A 25,896-nucleotide genomic window follows, 5' to 3' on the forward strand; every position below is an offset into this window, starting at 1 on the left:
CTGAGATGGGCTGACCCTATTGGGGCAGGCTGGTCTTCAACCAGGGGCCTTGCTGCCCTCTGATAACTGCTGAGACCCAAGATCTACCTTGGCTAAATGCCAATGCACGCTTGGTAAGCAATTTATACAGCAGCAGTTGGCCAGTATTAACTGCTGTGAAGATGTGTAAAGGGAAGGTGCAGTTGATACCTAGCAAGGATGTGCTATGGGATGCTTCTCCCGAGTGTGAGCACCCTGAATGCACATTTCTCCATCATACATGGTGTTTATTACTGATGCAGATCACTTACGTCGGTACTGTAATGGTGTATAAAGTGTGGATCTGCTTTTGGTGAAGACATTGGCATAAAGCTGCTTCTCCTGGCATTGGATCTTTACCTTGTAAAGATCTCTCTCACTACCTGCAAAATTGTTTCTTCTTAACCCTTGACAGCTGCGTATCTGTTCCTGCCTGAGCAGTGGGTTTCCCACTCTGCTTCTGGTGATGTTTTATTTATTTATTTATTATTTTAATTATATCCCGCCCTTCCTCCTAGACCTAGCAGGAGCCCAGGGCAGCAAACAAAAGCACTAAAAACACTTTAAAACATTATAAAAAAAGACTTTAAAATACATTAAAACAAAACATATTTAAAAACATTTTTTTAAAAAAAGCTTTCAAAACATCTTTTTTTTAAAAAAAGGTTGAAAACATTGTTTTGTAAAAAAAAAAGGTTTAAAAACATTAAAAAGCAATTCCAACACAGACTGGGACAAGATCTTAACTTAAAAGGCTTGTTGAAAGAGGAAGGTCTTCAACAAGCACTGAAAAGATAACAGAGATGGCACCTGTCTAATATTTAAGGGAAGGGAATTCCACAGGGTAGGTGCCGCCACACTAAAGGTCCGTGTCATATATTGTGCTGAATGGACCTCCTGATACGATGGTATCCGCAGGAGGCCCTCACCTGCCGAGCGCAGTGATCGACTGGGTATATAAGGGGTAAGATAGTCTTTCAGGTACCCTGGTCCCAAGCTGTATAGGGCTTTGTACACCAAGTTTAGAACCCTGAACTTGGCCCAGTAGCAAATGGGCAGCCAATTTATTTATTTATTTATTTATTTTATTTAATTTATATACCGCCCTAAGCCCGAAGGCTCTCTGGGCGGTGTACAAAAAGATAAAAAACAAGCAATGTATAAATACAATAAATACAAGAAATCAAGAAAACAAAACAAACAAACAATAAAAGAACCAAACAACATCCAAAATACAAATAATGATGAAAAAGCTATTAAAACACACTTTAAAATGCCTGGGAGTATAAAAAGGTTTTCACCTGGCGCCGAAAAGATAGTAGCGTCGGCGCCAGGCGCACCTCATCGGGGAGGCTGTTCCACAGTTTGGGGGCCACCACAGAAAAGGCCCTGGTTCTAGTCACCACCCTCCGAGCTTCTCGATGGGATGGCACTCGGAGGAGGGCCTTAGATGTTGAGCGCAGTGTCCGGGTAGGTTCTTTCAGCAATGGAGTGACATGTTGGCGATACCCTGCCCCAGTGAGCAGTCTCGCCAACACAGTTTGCACCAGCTGCAGCTTCCACACCAACCTCAAAGGCAGCCCCTCACAGAGGGCATTACAGAAATCCAGCCTAGAGGTTACCAGTGTGTGGACAATAGTGGTCAGGCTATCCAGGTCCAGAAATGGCCGCTGCTGTCTTACCAGCCAAAGCTGGTAAAAGTCCCTCCTAACCACTGAGGTCACCTGGGCCTCTGCAACAAAGATGGATCCAGGAGCACCCCCAGACTACGAACCTGCTCTTTCAGAGGGAGTACAACTCCATCTAAAGCAGGCAACTGACCAATTATCTGAACTCGGGAACCTCCAACCCACAGCACTTCTATCTTGCTAGGATTCAGACTCAATTTACTGGCCCTCATCCAGCCCACCACCGAGTCCAGGCAGCGATCCAGGGCTTGCACGGCCTTTCCCGATGTTACAGAGAAATAGAGCTGGGTATCATCAGCGTACTGCTGAAATCTCCTTATGACCGCTCCCAAGGGCTTCATATAAACAGCATTGGGGACAAGATGGTACCCTGCGGCACCCCACAGCACAACTGCCAGGGGGCCAAAAGACAATCATCCAATGCTATTCTCTGAAAATGACCTTGGAGATGGGATCGGAAACACTGTAAAACAGTGCCTCCAATGCCCATCTCATCAAGTCGGCCCAGAAGGATACCATGGTCAATGGTATCAAAAGCTGCTGAGAAGTAAAGTAAGAGGAACAGGGTCGAACTCCTCCTGTCCTTTTCCTGATAAAGGTCATCCATCAGGGCGACCAAAGCCGATTCAGTCCCATAACCAGACCTGAATCCAGACTGGGATGGGTCAAGATAATCTGTTTCATCCAAGAGTACTTGCAATTGCTGTGCCACAACCCTCTCAATTACCTTCCCTAAAAAGAGGTTATTTGCGACCGCTTTGTAATTGTTGCAGACCAATGGGTCCACAGCTTTTTCAGGAGTGGTTGGATCACCGCCTCTTTCAGAGCCGCTGGAACCACTTCCTTCCTCAGTGATGTGTTGACCACACCCTGGATCCACTCGGTCAAACCCCCTCAGCAAGCTTTAATAAGCCAAGAAGGGCAAGGGTTGGGAGGACACGTTGCTGGCCGCATCATCGCAAGCACCTTGTCTATGTCATCAGGCCACATCAACTGAAACCGTTCCCAAGAAGTTGCAGCAGACATTTTGCTTTACTCTCTTCTTCAACCGTATCTGCCTCTGGTCTCTGCTGCTCTTTCCTCTCTCGTATCTGTTCTGGTCTTCAAATATTCCTTTTCTCCTGTTCTTTTTCTGTTATACCTTGGGCGAATGCTTTGCTTACATATTTTGTCTTGCCCTCATCTTTCCATTTCTTCATTCCATGGATGCTAAGTTCTGCTCATCCTCTCCCTCCCTGTGCTGTTTGCTTCTGAAATGGTGACAAATGCTGATCCTTGGTTGTCTGAGACCTCAGATCTGGGCTCTGACCCTGCACTACGAATGGCAGTGAGTGATTCACTGTTAGTGCCAGAGTGCTTCTTTGCTGCTGCAGACTAAGAGGAAATGCATTGCCTTCTCTTTAAAACAGGAGACCAACAGCTGCAATCCTATGCACATTTACCTTGAAGTAAGCCCCATTGAATTCATTAAATTCATTCTTAGTAGGTATGTATAGGATTAGGCAAATAAAACCGGACTAGATGAAGTCAGGGAGGATAAGGCTATCAATGGATTCCAGCCATGTTGGCAATGTTCTACCTCCACTTTCAGAGGCAGTATGCTGGGAATCACAAGCAGGTGGGGGGTGCTGTTGTACTCCTGTCCTATTTGTGGGCTTCTCATGCTACTTGCTGGGCACTGTGAGAAAAGGGTAGGGGTGGAGGATGGGTCTTTTGCCAGATCCAGCCGGGCTTTTCTTATGTTCTTCATGAAAGAGGATTGCACTGTAGGTTAGGAATGACAGTAAGAAACTTGTTATTTGTAAAATATATATGCACACACACATCCACATACCTACATTCATACACACACACATACATAAACTGTCTTCCTGTGACTGACTCAGTATTTGCTGATTTGGATTGCAAGCTGCCTAGTTAAGGTCATTCTCTGTCTTCTGGAGAGGAATCTCTGAGGCCAGCTGCTGGGAGTTATTTTAGACCTCAGGATTCTTTCTATTGCAGGAGGTCAGGCTAGATGGCCAGCACAGCCATATACCACCATCCTAATTTGATAGGAGGAATGATCCCTTGGATCTTTTGTGCTTCATCCTAATGGAAGAAAAAGGTGGCAGAGAGGTCCTTCGGTTTCAAAACTATTGTAAGAATAAGCTTTTAATCATTTATTTATCGAATTTCTATACTGCCCTCATAATGTATAAATATGTCCGGGTGGTTTATACTGCACATTTTAAAAATGCAGCAAAACACATGCAAATACAATAAACACTAAAGACACTTAAAATGACAAGAGCGAGCTGCAGAATGAAATGGCTGGGTGTTATGAGGTAGTTAGAAAAGGAATTGTAACTTGGAGGAGGTATCCTGTGTGACCATACGTGTGTAGGATGCTTGTGCTATTGTGCTCTAGGTGAGAGGAGAGGTAGCTCAAGGAAGGCAGAGACCAATCAATCTGACCATATTCTCTCCTGAAATATGTTTTGATTGGGCAGACTCATTCCCGATCCTGCTCTTGGTCCCCAGTGTGGAGGACCAATGGGAAAGCCATCTGGTGGGCTATACACACAAAAGTTCACACACGTTTTCCTAAAGCTTTTTGCTTTGGCATCTTAAAACATACATTGGACCAATGAGATACAGCTTCCCTTCTCTTTTCCTTGCAGCGCTTGCCCTGTTCTGAGGATAGGCATGGGTATGCCTTCCTTAACAGTTTGCGAGGCTTGTATGGATGCTTTTTTAAAAACTTAGAACCCTTTTTTTCAAACCCTTCACCTAAGCCTCTCAAGAACTGCTAATTCCAAAGCAACCGAGGTGAGAGCCTGTGACGGGAATGCTGCGCCCTTCTTTCCTTTTTGTTGCAAGCAGAACAAGGAACTAAACAAACCATCTGAGTTATGCAAGACAAGAAGGGCCATACCTTGTGGGCCTGGGAAATGGTGGCCTGCACTTATCTTTTTCTGGCTTAGAAATCAACTGGCTCTTGCCATGGTGTTCTCTTGCTACCCCTTCCTGCAGGCTGAGTTAGAAAGGGAAAGATACAAGTTACGGTTTATTTTTAACTATAAGCACTCCAAGGAATTGTTTACGTCCTGCAAATAAGTTGAGTCTTCCTCACCCCATCCCACCACAAATGTTTCTGCAAAACCCTCAGGCAGTGTCTTTCACCATACAGACTCTGTTAACCCTTCTTGTTGCTTATTTGGCTAGGATTTCTCTTTTACTTTTCCCCTTGGGTCACTTCCTGAATTGTGTTGTGCTGTTCTGAAAAGCTTAGTGGCATCTGGACATCAAATAAGAAGTTATGTTGTGATTGACCTATATTGCTACACACACCCCTTTCATCAGCATGCATTTTCTGCGACAGAATGATGGCTTCACAATATCTGAAGCATTTCTCTCATTTTCCCTTTGGCGTTTGGGCTGAAAAATAAGCATTGAAGAACCATTAGCAGAGTGGACAGTTTCCTTCCTAATTGCCTACTTTTTTTTTAATAGTAAGGATGGAGACATATAAGGCTGTGTGTGTTGTCCAGATCTTTAAAGGTCACCTTTGTGGTTACTTCTGTTTTCCCCCACTGTGCCCACCAACTTCCTTCTCCAACTGGAACTTGTTCCTGACCTCTTGCCTTGGGGAACGTGAGCAATTTCCTTGTTTTACCTAATGTCTAATCTGTTCTGTGGCAGCACAGTTTGCCTCCAGCCACCTGGCAGGCAAAACAACTTTTCAAGTGACTCAGCTTTAGTGGGCTGCATACTTTGTCTTTAGCATATCATACTCATTGGTTTGTGTTTGTGTTGCTGGAGTCCTCTTGATTTCCTGCTCCATTTTTTAGAGTTCCATTTTATGCTGTTGGGATTGCAACTTCAGGGTTCAGAACCCATATAGTCTAATAAAAGTGTAATAGTAGGTTTTGAAGTAGCCACACCTTGGTTTTTGAAGATTGGGCCAAAGTGATTTTTTTTTTACATCCATTCCATTAATAAAAGTTTGCTCTCTTGTGTAAGAAGCTCCACCTCTTGAAATATCTACTTCATGCACTAGATGTCCCAATTGGTAATGATGTGATGGAAATAAGATCTCAGATATTTTGAGAAATTACTTCTAGATAAGTACATTTTGTGGGTGTTTCATATAGCATTATTACTTCCTTCTGAATTCTCTCTCCGTTTATCCTCAAAACACACCAATACACACCACTTGTAAATATCATGGAAAGTTTTTTGAGTACAAGACTCTGGGTGGAATAATAGTTATTAGATTCCTGGATAATTATAACCATATCCCAAAAAGGAACAGAATTTATATGGTGCAGTGCAAAGTTCAACAGTGTTTATGGGGGAGGGGTGGCTGCATACTCTTGGGAGAAGGTGGACCTGTGACACTTAAGCACTTACAGGTACTGAAAACCTGATTATTATTATTATTATTATTATTATATGAATATTGTTCTATACAATATTCAGTAGGAAACTTTTGCTGGGAAACCTCCAGCCTGCATTCCCTCATGGGCAGCCTTCTGAGGTGGGGGGGGGGACAGATGCAGACAAGAATGAGGCAAAAAATGCAACAGATAGGACTCTTACCTTTGTGGACTAGGCTACATTCTAGCCACACAAAAGTCACAGGTTTCTACACACACACCCCTCTCCATCCTCCCTCTAGGCTGGCAAGAGGCATTATCACAGTTCAAGAACACATTCCAGCCAGGCAAAGGCACTTGGGATAGATGCAGAACAGGGCTGGTGGGGAAGAGCTATGCCCCAGGCAGAGCCCCAAGGGCCAGAGAGAAAGGCATAGAGGCCTGAGGTTCCTAATGCCAGTAGTGGAAGTGCTGCTTCTCCCTTAGAGGAGAGGTCATTGGAGACTTCTGGTATTTTGTGATATTTGATTCATTTACAAAGACACAAGGAGAGCATGAGTGGAATCAAGCAGCATTGCGCTTTTGCTGTGCACCAGATCTACTGCCTCATGTTTCGTCCCCAGAGAGTGGGACCCTACATGTTTCCTGCCTTCTTGCTAACTCTCTGCTTCTCCCCAAAACTGCTGGTTTTACATATACGTATAGCATACGTCATCTCACTGCTGTTAACTGGGTTGGAAGGATGCTGTCGTAGGTGGAAACAAAATTTGTCAGAAAACAATTTTTGACTAATTTTTGATTTTTTTCTTTTCTCTTTTGAGCCCCTTTTGGATTGTTGGATAATTTGAGTCCTCCCCTGAAGAATATTTGGCAAAATGCCCCTTCCCCCCATTTCCCCATCTGTGAATTGTTTTAATGTTATTTTAATGTTTTAAAATTTTAATTGTTTTAATATTGTTTTAATGTTATTTAAATACTGTTGAAAGAAATGACAGGCCCGGCCCCTTTTCCTTCCAGTTTTCTTCTCTTAGCCCTTTGCTTCTATCACCTGCCAATATGACCTAACAACAGAAATCTAAATCAACAATAAGTATGATGAAATTTCTCAAAAAGGTTGTTCACAAATTTTACTCTTCTGCCCAGAATATTCCATCAAAATGTTCTCTTAATTTCATTGACTACACATTTTAGGGGGGCATAATTGCTCAGACTTAAGTTCAAGTGGCCTCTCCTATTCACAACCCTCAAGTAAAGATTTCCAACTGTGTCCTAACTATTATCTCCTATTGAGAAAACATCTACCCATCATTCTAGACCAGCCTTTCCCAACCAGTGTGCCTCCAGATGTTGGACCACAACTCCCATCAGCCTCAGCCAGCATTGCCAATGGTCAGGAAAGATGGGAATTGTGGTCCAACAACATCTAGAGGCACACTGGTTGGGAAAGGCTGGTCTAGACTATTAACATGCAGTTTGCATGAAAAAGTGTGGCAGGAATGGATGGCTAACATTCAAAATATAATAATCTCTCTGCAATCCCCACTTGGTCAATGTATTGATATATATTTGAAGTGCTAAAAGTTGTGTGACCTGCCCAGAAATATTTTCCTGAAGTTGAACCATTGGTGGTCTATTGTGACCAATGCGCAATACAGTTTGCAGACCAAATCACACAGTTGTGCCAGTTTGGATGTGATGGTTGTAGCAGAATTGAAGATAAATGGAGCCAGTGTACAGTCTAGTTCTGTTGAAGCAATATCTTCAATTTCTGCCTAAGGACATGGGCAGGCTACTTGGTGTATCTTTAGTCCTTGCCCTTTGTGGCTAATTAAAGCTGCCTGAGGAGGCTTGAACCTCTGGGTAACAGGTGATCAGTGCCTGTTTGTATAGGGGTTGGTCCCTGCTGTGCCAAAAGTGGCAGTGCTGAGACCTCTTCTAGAGAAGACAACACTTAACCCATTGGCAGCTAACCCAAGGATTTACATCAGTACGAGTACAACTGAAGGGCCACATCTGAAACCACTTTTTGGCACAAAATACACATAATAACGTCTAATATGAACCACACAGGCAGGTATATTTACTTGCTCGATTTTTCCCTTCCAAATTCTCAATAATTTATCCTCTCCCCAGTGCTGCTTATGAGAATTTGGAAGGGAAAAATCGAGCAAGTAAATATACCTGCCTGTGTGGTACATATTAGACGTTATTATGTGTATTTTGTGCCAAAAAGTGGTTTCAGATGTGGCCCTTCAGTTGTACTCGTACTGATGTAAATCCTTGGGTTAGCTGCAAGCCACACTTACAGCGATAACTCTGCTGTGGGGTATTGGTGTCTTCACTATGTCAAGAGCAGTATATGTGCCAAGGTCACTGTGTTCTTCACACCATTCCTATTTGACGAGGTAAAATCTGCCCAACAACCTACATTCCACTCATGGACCTATAGTAGTCATGGCTTTATTTACATGCTATCCTCATATTTTCAAATATGCAGTCAGCACCAGGTTTTGGGGAGCCCTTTTGGGCATGATGTTCTCCTTCTCGTCACTGTCAGCACTTGCTTGAACTCTCCTTCTAGGCCCAGTTTGCGCAGTTGCACAGAGGGAGAGCACAAGTCAAGTGGAGGGTGCTGCTCCCTCTCATCACCAAGGACAGATGAATGGGTAGTGACAGCATGGAGGTGCAGGAGCAGGGGGCCCTGGATGTTAGCAGTGCCTCCCCCTCCTGTGGCGTGAGCCATGGCAGGTGCCTCCCAGTGGCAACCCCAGCCACCATCTCTGCATGCATTGTTACGCTATACATTTGTTTTTTACAAAGTGGATTGCCACCCAGGAGAATGACAGAAACCACAGCATGGTCAAACAACGTAGCAACAGCCCACTGGTTCTGGTGTTTCCAATGCACTTGTAAGACAGGAGCAGGATCTAAGTACAAGTTGTGAAATAAAGGCATATTCAGTCAGCATACTTGTGACGCCTCCAAATCCCCTCCTCCACCTGTGATTATTTTACCATGCCACCAATATATCCAGTAAGGAGGATGGGAACTGCAGGAGCAATGCGTGTATGGGGAGGTCCCTTGTGCAAATCCTCTGTAAGCACTAAGAGCCAATACTGTATTCTCAAAAGTATACTTGGCAGTTCCAGATCAGGTTTGACTGTTGAAGTTTCCCAAGCAGTCATTTGGGGATGTCAGTGATTCAGTAAGTGATCCAACTGGTATGTTTCCAGATCCCTTCCAAGGACACAGAAGATCCAACAGGGCTAATCTCAGAAAGCATAACTGAGATATGTGCTTCTTCAGTCATGTGGTGCAGCTGCTTGGGCTTTCTTAATGTCTGGGGTCAACCCCGGTCACCATAAACCAGGCTTTCATTCTCTGCTACTTGGAATGTTTTGGAGGAAACAATACGCCGTTGTTAACAAACAAGGAGACTAAATGCTGATAATTGGGGAGAACCAGAATCTTTGGCTGGATGGCATGAAGGAGAAACAGCCCTGGAGCTGCCAGAGGTCCTTTGTTTTAAGGGGCTGTCCCTTTCTTCTACATCACAGCATCATGGAACATAAGGCAGGCACCACATTTCACTTAAGTACAGCTGTGCAGAACAATGACAGGGACTTGGATCCAGAGTAGACCTTCCACAGACGGAAGAGCTCCTTCTGTTCACAGAAGGAGCTGCAATCCACCAGAGGCTGCCGCTCACTGAAGGCAATTCCCCCTGCAGCTTTCCATACCAGCTCCCATGCTATTCAAGAGGGTCCTCCAACTCTCTGGAGCAGAGTTCCAGGGCTGCAAGGGAAGGCAGAACTCTGGCGAAACCTCTCTCCTTCCTTCCACAGCAGAATGCTGTGAGCAGAACTCCACTCACTGGACCTCTGGATCCAGCTGTGTGTCTACACACATTTCTCATTTTTGAAACTCTGATCTGGCATCCAAAAGCACGTAACTCTCAAAGCCAGATTGTGGCATTTGACAAGAGATGAGTGAACGGGTACTCCTGTTCAAAGGTAGCCACAGAGGGTTAAGGGTCCCCGCCCCCACCAAATTCCTGCATTTGCTGCTTGATAATAGGACCTGAAATAACCCCTAGGTTTTTTTCTGTTTTTGTTTTCAAGTGTGTTCTTGCTTAAGGTTTAATTGGCTCCAGTCAGTAGGAAAGGGCTCCAAGACTGATTATTTATGGCTTACTGTCAAAAGGAGCTATAAAAAGGGGCAGTATTATCTTGGAGATGCTGGGAAGCAAAGCATGGTGGGGGGAGAGAGTGTGCGGGCATAGGAGTGTGTTTTCTTGTACTGGATAAAATCAGTTTTGCTGTCTCAGCAGTGTGGTTTAAATTGAAGATTAACCCTTTGACCTTCATGGTGTCAAATCACTTACAGATGGATCACCAGCTACACTTCTCTCCCCTCCCTTTCCTTTCTCCTATGTTTTGGAGAAGAGGGGGTCACTCTCCTTTAAAAAAAAAGAAGGGGGGAAGGAAAAAAGTTGTTTGTTCTTGCAGCTGGGGCTTTGAGTGGCTCAGAAGCCAATCTGATTAAAAACAGCACTTGGCTAAACTCTGCAGAATCCTGCAAAAAGGAGGGGGGGGGAACCCTTAATCCTTTTGTGAGCACAATACATAAAGGGTCTGCTCTTTTCTTTTTATAATGTTGGAGCTACAATTATTCCTGGAGAATCTACCTCTCTCTTTTTCTTCTTCTCCCTCTTCTCATTTTCCTTCAGACGTGTTGTTCTGCTGGGATTGAAGTGTCTGTTCTTGAAAATGTAGCTTAGTTTTCATTGGAATAAGATCAGGTCTTGGGTGATAATTTTAATATGAGTAATCGTGTTTAGACCATTTTCCCTTTTTGCAGCACCAGCAGAACAGAAATCAGGTCTGGTGGCAGATTCTTCTCTTCCTCCATAATGTGGCGTTGAACATGGAGGCAAACAGACACCGCGCAGGTCGGAGGTGAGACCTACCCGACTTCTTCCAGGTCCCATCCAGTCTGCTGGGAGCACTGAACAAATCCAGGGCTGAAATGTGCATGCCACTAGACAGATGGGAGGTTCCTGTGAAACTGAGGACTCTTGTACAAAAAGACTTGTTCTAAAAGGACTTGCTTTCTCTCTCCGTGGCTCCCTGTCTTCTGAGGTGGAGAGCTTTGGTCCAACACTGTTGAAGAACAATCCTCCCATGAAGTGTATGGCTTGTAATGAAGACGCAAGTGAGCAAGTAGAGGGCTGGTATAGGAAACCTCCGGTTTTAGCTGATGAAGGGCGTACAGCATTTTGTAACATTGATTGCTGGTTATATTTCAGGGCTGATGAGTTGAAACAAATGTGGGTATCTTCCAAATGAGACACCTTTGTTGCACAATGGGAAAACTTTGAAGAAGATCTGTTCAGGAACAACTGTGAAATAACATACATGTACAGCAGGGCAATCTTTAATTCTTACATTTTATTACTGGAGACCCTGGTGCAAAAAAGGGGTAAAGCTTGACTAGAAATCTCTGGAATTCATGAAGCCATGAAACTGGGTTCCCTCTTCTCCCCATCTTTAAAAACAATATTTTGGGAAAAATTGAAATATATGCAATACTTTCTTATTTAAAGGATTACTCTACTACTTTAAGAATATGAAGTGTATTGTGTTTAACTTAGATAAATTTGTACTGTATGATATATTTATGAAATTTTAAAGTATAAATGCCTTAATTTTATTCAACCCATTATTTCAAATATATCCAGTGTTAGAGATGAAGCTGCAGTCTACTGCCCTCAAAAGTACCTTACTTAGTTTTTGCCAGTTGGGGAAAATAGGATTAATTTTCTTTAAAAAACAACAACAACACACATTATTGGTATACTACAAAAACTGTAAACATTGCAGGAAATGTGAAGAAAGGTTTATTATCAGGACTTAGATAGAGAGGCCTTGATCCAAACAACGATGAAACTAGATTTGCGCACCCAGGCAGGTTTTGAACGTGACATTTTCAATCTTGACACACGCGAGATATGAGAGGGTCTCTTGTCCAGTGACGTTGCCACAATCCTGCAGGAGCAATATATTTGGCAGACTCCCAGATAGCACTCCTGCACCAAATACCTGAAGATGTTCTGCATTCTGCAACATTTAGTAGTCTTTTTTCCAACATCTGAGAGTGTTCCTCATTTAGCAATTCAGCCCAAATTAGTAACAGTGATATGATTACTAACACTACTGTATAAAAGGTATCTTTGATCTAAGAAAATAATACCATCACAAACAGATTCTACCAGTATGATTTATAAACCCTACTTTTAAAGAAGTTCACAACCGTTGTGAAAGAAAATTAATTTTTTTAATTCAGTTTTTCCCAAAATTTCTAATTTTTCAACTATTCCTTTTGGGGAAGAAGACAGTCTGGGAGAGAGAAAGTTCCTTCCCACAAGGTTTTCAGCTGTACCTCCACCCCAGCCTTCGTTCTACTCCAGATTTCCTTCTACCTTTGCTGCGTCTTGCTCCTGTGAAGCTGACCTTTGCATCATTTGTGCTAATTGGCAGAGCTATTTTTTGTTAGTTTATTTTTTAACATTTTCCATGATGATTTGGTAGCTTCCTGCTTAGAACACTGTTTTCATCATGTTGGAAAATGGTTTTCCTGAACCAAATCCAGCCTTTGGAGAGTTTCTAATAGTCTTGATATGAAAACGGATCACTTTGGAGGTGTGGTTGTGACTATGAGACTTTGTTGGCAGACTTATTTGGGAGGTGGTGTTTGGGCCTTCCACCATATAAATATATACGTACATCACCCCTTCTCAGAATGGCTCTCGGACAAAATTAGTTGCCGAACAAGATTGCACAACCTATAATGGCCTATGGAGTTGGTGATGGTGTGGGGAAGATTATGGCTTCTTCTTTTTTAATTATTAAAAGACTTGTCAGATTCATTTTTGGCAGCCCCTTTCACTGCTGTTCTTGATCAATAGAAGTAATTCTTATCCCACATTTTGCACAGTTGATACCTAAAATCCATTCAGTATATCTCCAATTGCCAGCAAAATTGGAGGCTGTCATGAGTGAACATTGGTTAGTAAACAAATAGATGTCATCTGAGTTCTTGTCAGCTTTGAAACTGTATAGTACGTACAGCTGGATCAAGGTAGCACAACAAACTATTTAGAACAAAAGATGTGTGCCTTCCGTTAATATCAAGACATAATTGTTATTGTTGAATAATCAATAATACTGGATTTTATCCGACACAGTGGTGCCGATAGTACAAGGACTTCTGCCTGCTCAACAGCATTTCCTCTCCCTGCACCCCTGTCACACACCCCAAATCTGTGCTGGGGGTTCCCCCAACCCTCTGGAGCAGATGGGAGAGAGGGGAAGGAAGTCCCATTGTAAAGGATGACTTGGTTGGATGCAACCCTTTACGTTTTTTATTATTGTCAGTATTGGCTGTTGGTTAACACTGAACAATTGTAATAATGCTGATTACATTCCTGTTTAAAAGTGTGTGTGACTGAGAAACAAGACCTGCAGTGAGGCTGTGTAATAGGTTAGCAGACAGACACAATCACTCCATCCCGTCTTGAATATATAAAGACGTGAGTGCCGATCCTGAATGAGGATCTGGGGAACCTACAAGAAATTTTAACTTCTCAGTTCCTGGAGAACAGCAGCAATCTGCTGCTTAAGATGTGGTCACAGAACATGAGGAGCTGCACATTTCTTGCTTCCTCTGTCCTTTTCATGCCCTTTTAAAACTTATATCTCAGCTATGCAGGCTAGAAAGACTTGGCTTGATATGGGTCTTCCCAATGAGTCTGCTATAGTGTGCAACTCCATTGTGTTTTGTTTATATACCTTTACTGTTCCAATATTTTTCTAGTATCAGTCTCTGGGAAGTGTACATTTTTTAACCCTCTGTGATGTTTTATTAACATTTTGTTATTATGACATGCTAGAGTTGCTCTCCTCAGCAATCAGCTCTCTCCCGAAGTGTCTAAAAGTTTAACCTGGGGGCTGGGAGGGAGTGCATGGGTTTGTAAATGTATGCACATAAGCAAAGGCATTGCAGGGCATGACCAATGAGTGCAGACACTGCCACTGCATATATATAGTACCGGAGGTGGATTGTATGCACAGTGATCTTTGGTGTGAGGAATATTTGTTCCTATCTTCATCTGTGAATTGTTGAAGGGTATACGTTTGTGCTCTGTTGTGCATTTGGACATCTCTGGGCATCCTCTCAAGTAAATATTTCATGCTTTAAGGCTACAATCCAAAACTCCTTAGCCCTGGGCTAGGAGGAATGGTTGGCAGCCCACAGAATGCCCTGAAATGGGGTATTCTGGGGGCAGAGAGGACGGAAGGGCTGAGATGGCCGTGGATCCACAGGATCCCAAGCCTCTCTTCTGCCACAGCCCATGTGATTAGCAGGGCTATGGATGTGGTGGTAGCCCTGCCACTACCTAGCAGAGATTTGGATTGCAGTGTTGGAACAGTAGAACAGTTAGATATTTGTGAAAGTCGAAGTTTGGAGGGACAGCTCTCAAGATCACTTAATCTGGACTGTTTGGAAGGTAATGGAATTTGGTCCCTTTTTTATATCTTTAGATCTGTGCACATTTCCATAGAGTTAAAGCCTTTGATTTCTTTTATATGTGTGCCTACTTTTTCAAGTGCAAGTTTTAGGATGAACTGACATTAAAAACAAAAATCCTGCATTCTGTACACCCGTCACCAGCATATTTGTCCACTAAAGGTGCTTCCAGATGATTATTTATTGTGGGATTGGTGCTGTCATGCATGCAAGTTTCTTGCAGTGTCCACATGCTATCATTGGGAATGAAATGCCACTCAGTATTTCCATACACACACCTCAATTTAATCTGGATTTACCCTTCCCAGGAAAAATCCAAAAGTTAAAAACCTGCGTGTTGCCAACTACCCATCTGTGATATCTCAAGGATCTGTTTGCAAATTAATTCCCCATCTGGAAGCATCCTCGGAGAAGAGCGTTTTTTTTTCTCTAGGCATCTTTTCCTTTTGCTATCTCTTTCACATTTTCTGTTCTTTCTTTGTCAGTCCTTTTAAAACCTAACTTTTGTTGGATATATGAAAGCCAGTAATAGTGCTTTTGCTGCAGTTCTTGGAAACTGAGACAGCAATCATAACAAACTGTACTGCTCAAGGTAGCTCTCAGCTGCCAAAAATTAGGCCATGGTGGAGGGAGGGGATTGGTCTTCAAGATAAAAAGAACAGCCCTTGGGAACATTGGCCTTTCACAAAGTGCTGATGGTCTCTGTGCTAGTAATGCCCTGCAGTCTAACTTCTGTGGCTACTTATCCACTGCTACCGTTTTCTTTTGGTCTCTGTAGATTTTTCTATACTGCATAGTCTTTTCCCCCCATTGTACCAGGTCTGCCTGTCTTCTTCTGCCAACTTAAGCAGCCTCCTGGCAGCGAGTCATCAGTGTTGCTGAAGGATGGAACTCTCGTTTTGGACGCTTGCCCTTGAGCGAGACTTTCTCACTATACCAGCACCTCTCCGCCACTCACAAGCTTTGTCCGTATCTACTAGTGTAAGGGAACAGGGAGGGGGATCCAGTACTTGCGTGGAAGGCAATGTGTGCAACTTTGCTTTCCCTCAGATTGGCTTGTTTTGCTCCATGTGGAGTTTGAATAGGGCTGTTTTGGCATGGCGATAAAGCCTTCGTTAGATGCACCAAGATGCTGTTCTAAAGAAACTGTGAGCTTGTGTTGATTTGCATTAATGAGTACTTCGCACAAACAAGCACCTACATAGTCGGTGATTTGCAGCAATAGCTGGCTTCTACTTTGACAATACAGCTCTGTGGAAGTGGGCTGAGTATGGCACTAATTCTGAAAATGGTGTTACAAGTTGGATGGGCCTAGTGGAATGCTATATATGCAAAGGTTGAGAGACTCTTGAGCATAATGTCGAAGGTAACAGTGTCAGATGACAAGTACTTGTGCTTATTGCACTCCTTGATAGAAACCACCCCACTAGCTGCAAACAAAGCAGACAATAACTAGTAACCATTATTACCTGTTTGTAAGTGTGGAGAAAATGTTGTAAACACCACCAAAAAAATCAATTTGTATTTTTACACTGTGGTCAGATTGCCAAGTTGCAGCCTACAACTTAGGGAGGTGCCTTATACTGACTGGAACCATTGGTCCTTCTAGCTCGGTTTAGTCTATGCTGATTGGTGGTGAGTCCCCAGGGTTTCGGACAGGGATCCCAGCTGTACTCAGATATGTGAGGAATTGTTGCCGTCACTGCTTGCATGCCAAGCATGTGTCCTTTCACCGAGGTGTGGCCCCTCCCTGTACCTTTACAAAAACAAAACCAATGCATTGGTAGACACTTTGCCCACCTGTTCTTTCCATGCTGTGACCTACCCCACCAACCACATACGCCTGCCTATATAGCACACCCAGACTCCAGCGTGTCATAGCAAGCAGAGATTGGGGTGGAGGGAGGAACCAGCGGAAGGAAGTCATGGCTGCAGGGCCTGCCCGTTAGGGAGAATGGGGCAGCCACCTCAGCCAGCAGATGCTAAGGGGGGGGCAAGGAACAACAGTGAGATATTGGAGGAAAGAGCTGTATATGCTGGATGACTTGCCCTGCAGCCCCTCAGGTGCAGTGGCGGACCCTGTCTCATCACTAATGTTGAAGTAGGATTCAGCTGCCAGTCTGAATGACATCTGGGGATGGATGGAGATGGGAGGGTAGAGGTGCCATCTCCTTTGCCTCAGGCAGCAAAATGCCTTGGGATGGTTACATGGTTGCCTTATCACCTGATGTACTGGGTGATTTTCAAGGTCTAGGGCCAATCTCCAGGTGACAACCTGGGAACCCAACACCCAACTTTTTCTGGTGTAGCTTTTAATACCTTTTGCAGAACAGACAATGACATGTGAGGATAACCATCTTCGAGTTGGTGAGTATTTCTTACTCCTGATCTGCCCAGTTTTGAGTAGTGAAAGCAGATATCTTTGTAGTTCATTCTCATATTACAACATTTTTTAAATGTTTGGGTATGGGTTCAGTAACAGTCAGCAGGGCGGAACACCAGCACTTACGTGACCTGTTACTGGTGTTGGCTGCAGCTTACGAGGAAAAAAAATGGCAGGAGCAAGGCAATGACGAGATCAGCACAATGCAAGCATGCCAGTGGAGGCAATCTGGTGCTCCTGCCAGTGTGTTTGCACCATGCCCACGCAGCAACACCAGTGACCGGAGATCAAGTAAGAGCCCCCCCCCGACCATTGCTAGTTCCACTGTGGATGATCATCTCAGTAATGGAGCTAGTAACACGTAAAGCAGACCTGGGAATTGTTCTGATGGCGGATATCACTCACTGGCATATTCTACCAGCAATTTATTCTAATGTGGAGGGTTTTCCTTTATTGGCGAACTTGTGGTATCAGAACGGTTTTGTATTTGTTGTAGTTAAAAGTGTGTTCTCTAAGTAGCTGCCTAACGACAAAAGTTAATAAACCAAAGGTACAATCCTATTGCACACTTGAGAGTAAATCCCACTGAGCTTGTAGGACTTACTTCTGAGTACATCTGCAGAGGATCATGCCACATGTCACTTCAATATCTTTGTGGCTCCTTCAGAACACTTCAGTGAATCCTCAGAAAATTAACTTTGAAAACACTGATGCATTCTCAAGGTGTGACTTTGCAAATTGTTTTCATTGTGAGACATCTCAGTTGAGGACTCACGTGCCTTCCTAACAGCTGATCCATTTCATAGCTTGAAAGACAAGGTTGACAGGGATGCCAGCTTTTCAACTTGTAGCTGTGCCACTGAAAGCTGTTTGATCTTTAGCTGGCAACAGTGTTTGACTTTAGCTAGTGACAGCCCATGCCATGAAAAGCTATCTCTGCTGATTTCTGCACATATTGGTGCTCTGAAACGTAAAGATCTGACTGTTTTTTTCTGGTCAGTTGGCAACCCTAGTTGTCATTCCAATTATTATAATTAAAAACAGTTTTGTATGGTAATTAAAAATAATTAAATGTTGCTTTTGATTGTTTAGTGGGGCGGGGAGGGAAATACCTCAAAAATAATTTCTCATTGAGCTATCCAGAAACTCTTTCAGCATATAAAGCAGACATGTGGAACCTTTGGTCCTCCAGATGTTGCTGGACTACAACTCCCATCAGCTCCACAAGCGTGGCCAATGGGCAGATATGATGGAAGTTGTAGTCCAAGAACATCTGGAGGGCCAAAGGTTCTCCATCCCTGATCTAAAGAGTGCTTGTGATCATTCTGTTTCATTTATACATGGGCTCAGAACTGATACTCTAACCCTTAAGTATCCGGAGAAAATAGATCAAGGGTGCTTCAAGATGGGTGTTTATTGTGGAATTGATGCTACATATGCATGCAATTTTGCAGCATCCACACAACATTGTCAGCATCAAAATGCCATATTTTCCCTCAGTTTTATCAGGATTTACCATTTCTGGTAAATCAAAATGATTTGTTTGCAAATGAATCCCCCATTTGGAAGCATCCCAAACACATAAAATGCACTAGAATATAATTGTATATGTGTGTAAATAAAGTGTGGTATCTAAAGTTCTTCTTTTCCTCTGCCTCAGATTGACAGGGTTATCTGTGTTTCACATGCCTTGCTGTTCAGGATCTTTATCAGCAGCTTGAGTTGCAGGGTTTGGAAGGTGATTTAATGTCCATTTCCATGGTGTAAAAGGTTGTACCCTATTAATTCATTCAAATCTAGCTACTGTTGAAAGGCACACCTGCAGAGAGTAGTTCAAATGTTGGCAACCTGACCCTTCCCTTCCCCTCCCGTCCGAGCACATGTTTGCATAAGAGGTGCTTTTCCTTTGAAACTAATTTTGGAAGTTGGCTTCTCAAATAAAAATCTGAGGGAAAGTTAATTGCGCTTGATTGAAGTCCCATTGAAAGCAATTGAACTTAAGTTACTCATACCTAACTTGCCCCATTGTTTTCTGTGGGCCTTAAGTGCAAAGCACATTTAAAGCACATGGCTTCCCCCAAAGAATCCTGGGAGCTGTAGTTCATTAAAAGTGATGGGAACTGTAGGGGCAAATTACAGTTCCTAGGATTCTTTGGGGGAAGCCATGCGCTTTAAATGTATGGTGTGGCTATGACCTAATGACGGGACCTGTATCCCAGAAGGAGGCACTGGAGAATATGAAAGTCTTTTCCTGTGTGTGTGAGATCTTTTAACTATTTGAAGCCTTTGAATGGGGGAGACAGGGGGGAAGTTTAGGGGTCATAAGAGTATGGGATCATTTACATTGTTTCAAATGCTGTTATGAAAATTATTGCATGCAGATTTTTTTTAAAAAATCTAATGATTTCTCGTTTATGTATTTTTCTTCTGAAAAGTTTCAGGGAGTGAAATGTAGGCATACACAACCCAGAAAGCAACTGCTGCTGTTATACAGACATTTTTATATCACTTTTCATTGTACATATTGTTTTTTCTTCCAATTCAGCATCAGAAGTTCCACATAAGGCAAACTTGCCCAGAATATCTTGTGCAAAAGAGAATGGAGCTCCTGTACCTTTAGTCACTGTGTAGAAATGGGCATGTCAGACAGAGATGAAAAAGAGTTGTGCCTGTTGAAATTCCACCTGTGATAGAACTATTAAAGACTGAGACACCCTCTTCTTCTTTCACACTCATGGGATATCATACACCAGGTCAGACCATTCACTTAGCCCACTATTGTATTTTTCAGTTGCATTTGACTTTTATCAATCCTGGGATCTGCCTTTAGCCCAAACATGTATTCCCCCCCACACTTTTTTACCATCTAGTTTTGTGAAGGTAATGCGCTGTGGCAACCTACCTCATGCCAGGTGGGGATCCAGTAATGGGCACCAACCTACCAGTTGAAGACCAGTGGTCTGGTTTGAGTGGAAGCGACTCTTCAGGGTTTTGCACAGAGGACTCTTTCCCATCTTGCTACCTGATCCTTTTAAGTGGAAATGTTGTGGATTGAACCTGAGAGCTTCTGCATGAAAAGCACATGCTTTACCAGACAGGTATGCCCCCCCCTCAAGTGGCTTAAGAAATTTTAAACCTAGGGCTCCAGCTGGTGTGGCCACTTACACATCACCCAAAAGGGGGGCACAGATTTGCATGTGCATATGTATAGATATGTATAGATGTAAATTTATATAATTCCTAGAACAGAATTATAATACATCTCATTGTAGTGGGGAACAAGAGCGTGACCAGGTGACCTGCGTGCCAACTCACTCTAGGATGTAGATCCTAACTATTGGTGGCCCACTTCAAGGCCTCTGCTGCTCTTTCTTCTTAGGGTCTTTATCTTTAAACTAGACTTGGACCGGACAGCCCTTTGAAGAAAGGACTGTCCTCTGTAAAGTAGGACACATTACCACCCCACCTCCCCCTTGCAAGTCCCCAACACTGTATTCATCACATTGATCTTATCTCCATTAAACAAGGGTGTGCCATTCCTCTCCCCTCTTCAGATAAATATTATGGTCAATTGATGTGAAGAAGACAAATATATAAGTCAAAGCGTTTTGCGGAGGTGGGGGGTTCCTAGACAACACCTGCCTTCTTAAGGTGCTTTTGAAAACCCTGTTACTGGAATGCAGCAACCTGAAAGTTAAGTTACTTTTTAAATGTGGGTCATGTGCCTTTTTGCAATTCTTTCTCTTTCCAATGAGAGCCAGTGTGGTGTAGTGGTTAGAGTGCTGGACTATGACCTGGGAGACCAGGGTTCGAATCTCCACACAGCCATGAAGCTCACCGGGTGACCTTGGGCCAGTCACTGCCTCTCAGCCTCAGAGGAAGGCAATGGTAACCCCCCTCTGAATACCACTTACCATGAAAACCCTATTCATAGGGTCGCCATAAGTCGGGATCCATTTCCATTTTCTCTTTCCAATGGCAGGTGTTTAAAAAAGGATTTAGATATGCTCTTCATTTCTTTTATATAGAAAGAGAAGTGTGTGTTGCTCTCTTACTGGACTCTTTTACTTTATGGAAGTTAACTTGGCACTAGCCAATGGCACTGGGAAAGCAGATGGGTGGCAGAGAAAGCTCTCCAGTTTGCTTTTTAAATGTTTTAAAGTATAATACACTCACGTTGCATACACTTAGATTCTCCCAGCTTGCAGGATGGCTCTCCATCCAGATCCTTGGCAAACGTGCTCCTGAAGCACACAAACCTCCTTTTCCGTGGACTGAGACCCAGTGAGAATGTAGCAATTTGTCTCTCTTGGTTGTGTGCCTTCAGGACTCTTCTGCCTTGACGGAATGGCAAGTTAAGAGAAGCGCCTCTTTTTTCTTTTTCTTTCTCTATTCTTTTTTTTTTTTGGACCTTTGCAATATATTCAGTTTTGGCTTTTCTCTGTTTTTGTGCTTTCAAATGCATTTGAATTTGATCTTGGATTTTTTTTCATAACTGGTACAATTTTTAATAAAATGCTTAAATCAAATCCTCTCTCTTGTTCCCTGTGTTCAGGTGCTCTTGTGTCTCTATAGTTCTCACCTCTGTAAAGGACGGGAGATGAAGTAGCACCTTTCCTGTGGATCTGAGGGAACATAGGGGATTCATATGGGACGATGCGTGCCTTGGGTACATAAACCTCCCAGGCTATGAAGGGTGTAAAAGATCATTGCTGGCATTTTGAACGGGGCATGCTGTGCTGCATGCTTCTGAATCATTTAGAAAGGCGGCTCCATATAAAGTGTGTTGCAGTAATCGTATTTGAGAGATTACCCAAAGTAACTCTTTGCCTAAGAGAAACATTTTCAACCAGCTGACTATCTTAAACGTCTGTGAAAGCTACCACCTGATACTCCAGCAGCAGGGCAGGATTCAGGAGCATCCCAGTTTGTCTTTTAAGTGCAATTCAATACAAGTAAAACTTGCAGCCGTCCAGCCCTTGGAAGACTTACTATCATCACCTCTGTCTTCTCTGGGTTAACTCTAACCTGCTTTTCTGTCAAGGGCTGTATTTTCTCAAGGAAAAATGGGGGGGATGCATACCAGCAGTAGGTGAAGCCAGAGCTGATAATGGGTGTTCCGGATTAACTAATGCAGAAGTAAAAAATCCCCTACTTCAGTTGTTACCATGGCTAACTCAGGTTTGAATTCCCGGTCCTCTTCATGTGTACCCAGAGGTATACCACTATACCCAGAGGTACAACCCACTGGGTTTGATGGGCCTACTCTCAATTGCACAGAGGATTATTAGAGTACACTGCAGCTAGAAAACAAGGTTCTAGAAAGCAAGTGAATGTAATTTCTTTCATGTACTATATGCACACATAGCAGAAGGCTACCAATTTGTTCTCAGACAGCTGAAGGGGAAAAAAAGCTTCTTTTCCCCAAACCCTTACAACCAGGGGGGGAAAGTTTTACAAATTCAGTTTATTTTTATTAAATAAAATGCTGTCCCTTCCAAAAAGGGGGAATTGAAAGAGAGAGAAATGCTTTTAAAAGTCAGGATAAAGCAGCAAACTGGAGAACAGAAGTAAGAGTGATGGGATAGAATGGAATGGGGCAACTTCAAAAGGCATTGGGGGCCACTGGGTGTCTATCTGTGCCAAAGGACAACTGCCAAGGGGTAGAGCAATAATCCCTCAGGAACACCTTCTCGAATCATCCATCTGAGTAGGAGTGGAACCACTATACCACAGTACTTCCAACACCCAATTAAGGCAGCTTATCCAGAAGGCTGCCATGGTTGATGGCACTGAAAACTCTTGAAAGGTCCAAGAACATCAAAATGGTCTTGCTCTCCTATCCCCCTCTCGGTAGAGGTCATCCCCACAGAGCAACCAAGGCAGTTTTCGTCCCAAAACTAGGTCTGAAATCCTATTGAAATGGATCTAAAAAATCAGTTTCATCCATTGTTTCATCCATTGTTTGCCGCCAACCACCATCCAAGCCCCTTGCCCAGGAAGGGGATGTTAACAACCAGCCTATGATTCTTTACATCTTCCAAATCCAGATTAGGTTTCTTCAGGAGCAATCTAATCACTGCCTCTATTAAAGATGCTGAGACTGCTGCCTCAAACTGGCATATACAAGCTTCTGGATCCAGCCAGCCCTTAACTATTTCCAGGCATCTGTTCAAGGACTGAAGTACTGCTTCTGGATTTGATGAAAATGAAATATACCGGTAGGTTTCAACAACGTACTGTTCTCCAGATTGACAAACAATCTCTCCCAGTACCATATATGGCTGTTATGACACCTATGTACCCCCAGGTTAAATATCGTGGGGTAAATCAGTCACCTAATGCTACCCTCTGGTGCCAGTCCATTGGATAGGAGTGGAATCACTCCCAAGCAATGGTTAGAGGGAAGGATAGGACACAACTATAAAAGGTAGAATAGATGTCTCGTTGCTTTTAAAAGAGCTGGCTGTTTGAAACTCCTTGCAGTCCCGGTGTGAAAAGTAACTACATCATCCACTCATCCTATGTGACTTCTGTAAAGAGACATTATCATTGCGACAGGAACAGAACACCATGAAATCCAGCTCCCATGCCACAATGGTAACATGAATTGGCCCCATAATGGTTTGATTTCTTATGCACATGTTGCCGCCAATAACTGAAGAGAGCAGGGCACAATCCAGGCAAATTGAAACACAAGTTGAAGTGCCATCTGTTTTCATGGGAGAGTTAAGTATGTGCTTAAATTTCTCACACTGAAATCAGTGTGATTGAATAGGACTTAATTTGAGCTGGCTCCTCTCTATCTCTCTCTCGCTCAATTATGGCAGGAGGGGAGATCTCTCATTGGATTTTCTGAGAAGGGTTGCTTCAGCTCAGCACCCGCTGCCTTGTATCAGCTGTTAATGAAAGCCCTGGCTGTAATCCTTCTTCCAGGAGGAGAAAGGATTGGAATTGATTCAGATTGCAAGAAATTCAGTCTGAGTTGTTTTTAAACTCTCCTGTAAATTAAACATCTTAACATGGGTTAAATTGTATTTGATGAAACTTTTTTAAAGGGCTGAGTATGCAGGTGTTAGTACAGAAAGATACAATGAAAATTGATGGCAGTACTTCCCCTAGAGAAAGAATGGGCATTGGCACATTTCCCAAGCTTTGTAATAATAAACAATTCTGCCATGAAAAGGCCAAGCCCATCTTTACTCAATTGGTAGAACAAAGATGCTATCGCAGGCTGTGCTCATATGAACACAGAAAAGTGGTTTGAAAAGAAAAGTATTACTCGGTAGAACCTGAGATGATCAGATAAGCAAACCCTGAACTCTCTTAATGTGCTCCAATGCTATCGCTAGGCAAAATGTCAATGATGCATAGTCTTTTGTTTTGAAAGGATCTTGTTAAATCAACAGAGGATAAATTCAAGTAGAGGTTGTTCCAGTCTCCGCGTACTAAGGAAACCTGAACACATGTCAAAATTCAGTGCAATCAGCCTGTCTGTTGCTATTCTCCCTTCTGTTATGATTTAGGTTGAGAAACATCCATTTCCATCCTGGGATGGCATAGATATCACGGCTTCATAGAACTGTTTCACTCTTGTGCTTTTACACTATTAAGCTTTATGTATCAAAGACATGAGGATAGTAGAATTTTGTGTTATGTAAAAATAGCGCTGAACACACTATTTAAAACATGTTCATTCTCAGTTTTAATCATATATGTGACACACACACATAGTTTCCTGAGCAAGCTGTTATCTGACAAAAAGTCAAGCCACAAAAAGGTCCCACTAGATGCTTTGTGTTTGCTACATAAGTAACAGTGCAATCCTATGCTATAAGTGTGTGTAGCAAGGGTGAAGAACCTGTGGCCCTCCAGATGTTGGATTCCAACTCCCATCATCGCTGATCACTTGCTATGTTAGCTGGGGCTGGTGGGAGATGGGAATCCATCAACATCCAGAGGGCCATGCAGGTTCTCTGTTCCTGGTGAATAGAATTTTTCTTAAAGTGCCAAATAATGAAGGAGGGCATGAATCGCATTGAGGCACTCCCACTATTACTACTGGGATACATGCAAGGCTCAGATGATTTGCAGTAGGTTGTTGTAGCCATAGGCGTTCAGAAGCCAGTGTGCCCTTGTCTTTTGGAGGCTGCCATGCGTCCTTCTCTGCAATTTTTCTTCCAGTTGGACTAGAAGCAGAGACAAAAACATGGGAAATTATTTTTCAGGTTTTCCACCACTGCGCTGTCTCCTTGATAAATTATTAACTTTTGCCTACACAATTGAGGAGAGGGAGAATTGGCTTACTTTTTAAAATTTAAATGTCTTTCTCATTTATATCTAATGTAGGCTTCCCTTGTGAAGCATTCTAAAACTGATTTTAGCTACACATTCTCAGTCTTATCTTCCCCTTGTGTGCCAACAGGGATCTGTCTATATATTTTCTGCCCAGCCTTGTTTTGCCTCAGGCTTCTTGAGGTATACAAAAGTGTCTGTGTCCTGCTGCCCCTTGCTGTCACATGCTTTCACTCCAAGAGAATCCAAAAGAATCCCATCCTTCTAATTGCTAGAGAGACCTTGTCTGCATCTGACCCTCAAGCCCTGTGTGTGTGTGTGTGTGTGTGTGTGACAGAGAGAGGGAGAGAGAGAGAACAACAATCCTACATTGAGCAGAGATAATTGGATTTCAGTAAATAGGTCAAGTAGAAATGGAGGACCACACCCACCAAGAAACACACACAAAAGCAGGTTTTCCTTTCCTCGTTCTTGTGTTTCCTTAAACAGGCAACCAATTTTAATTTCTGCACAGCTTAATGACTTAATGAAGTTAAGTTACAAGTTAAGAACAATAATTCTG

General features: G+C 43.0%; 1 protein-coding gene across 4 annotated transcripts in view; it reads left to right on the forward strand.

The window, feature by feature from the left end:
* BMF (Bcl2 modifying factor) overlaps positions 1-19,445 on the forward strand; it is an 84,686-nt gene extending 65,241 nt beyond the window's left edge. For all 4 annotated transcript variants that reach the window (XM_061611460.1, XM_061611463.1, XM_061611461.1 and 1 more), the window contains exon 4: positions 10,928-19,445. In XM_061611460.1, coding sequence (XP_061467444.1) covers positions 10,928-11,029 — 102 coding nt within the window. In that variant the 3' untranslated portion in view covers positions 11,030-19,445. The remainder of the gene's footprint in view (positions 1-10,927) is intronic.
* The last annotated feature ends 6,451 nt before the right edge of the window (positions 19,446-25,896 follow it).

Source organism: Rhineura floridana, chromosome 2 (assembly GCF_030035675.1).
Source record: "Rhineura floridana isolate rRhiFlo1 chromosome 2, rRhiFlo1.hap2, whole genome shotgun sequence".
NCBI lineage: Eukaryota > Metazoa > Chordata > Lepidosauria > Squamata > Rhineuridae > Rhineura > Rhineura floridana.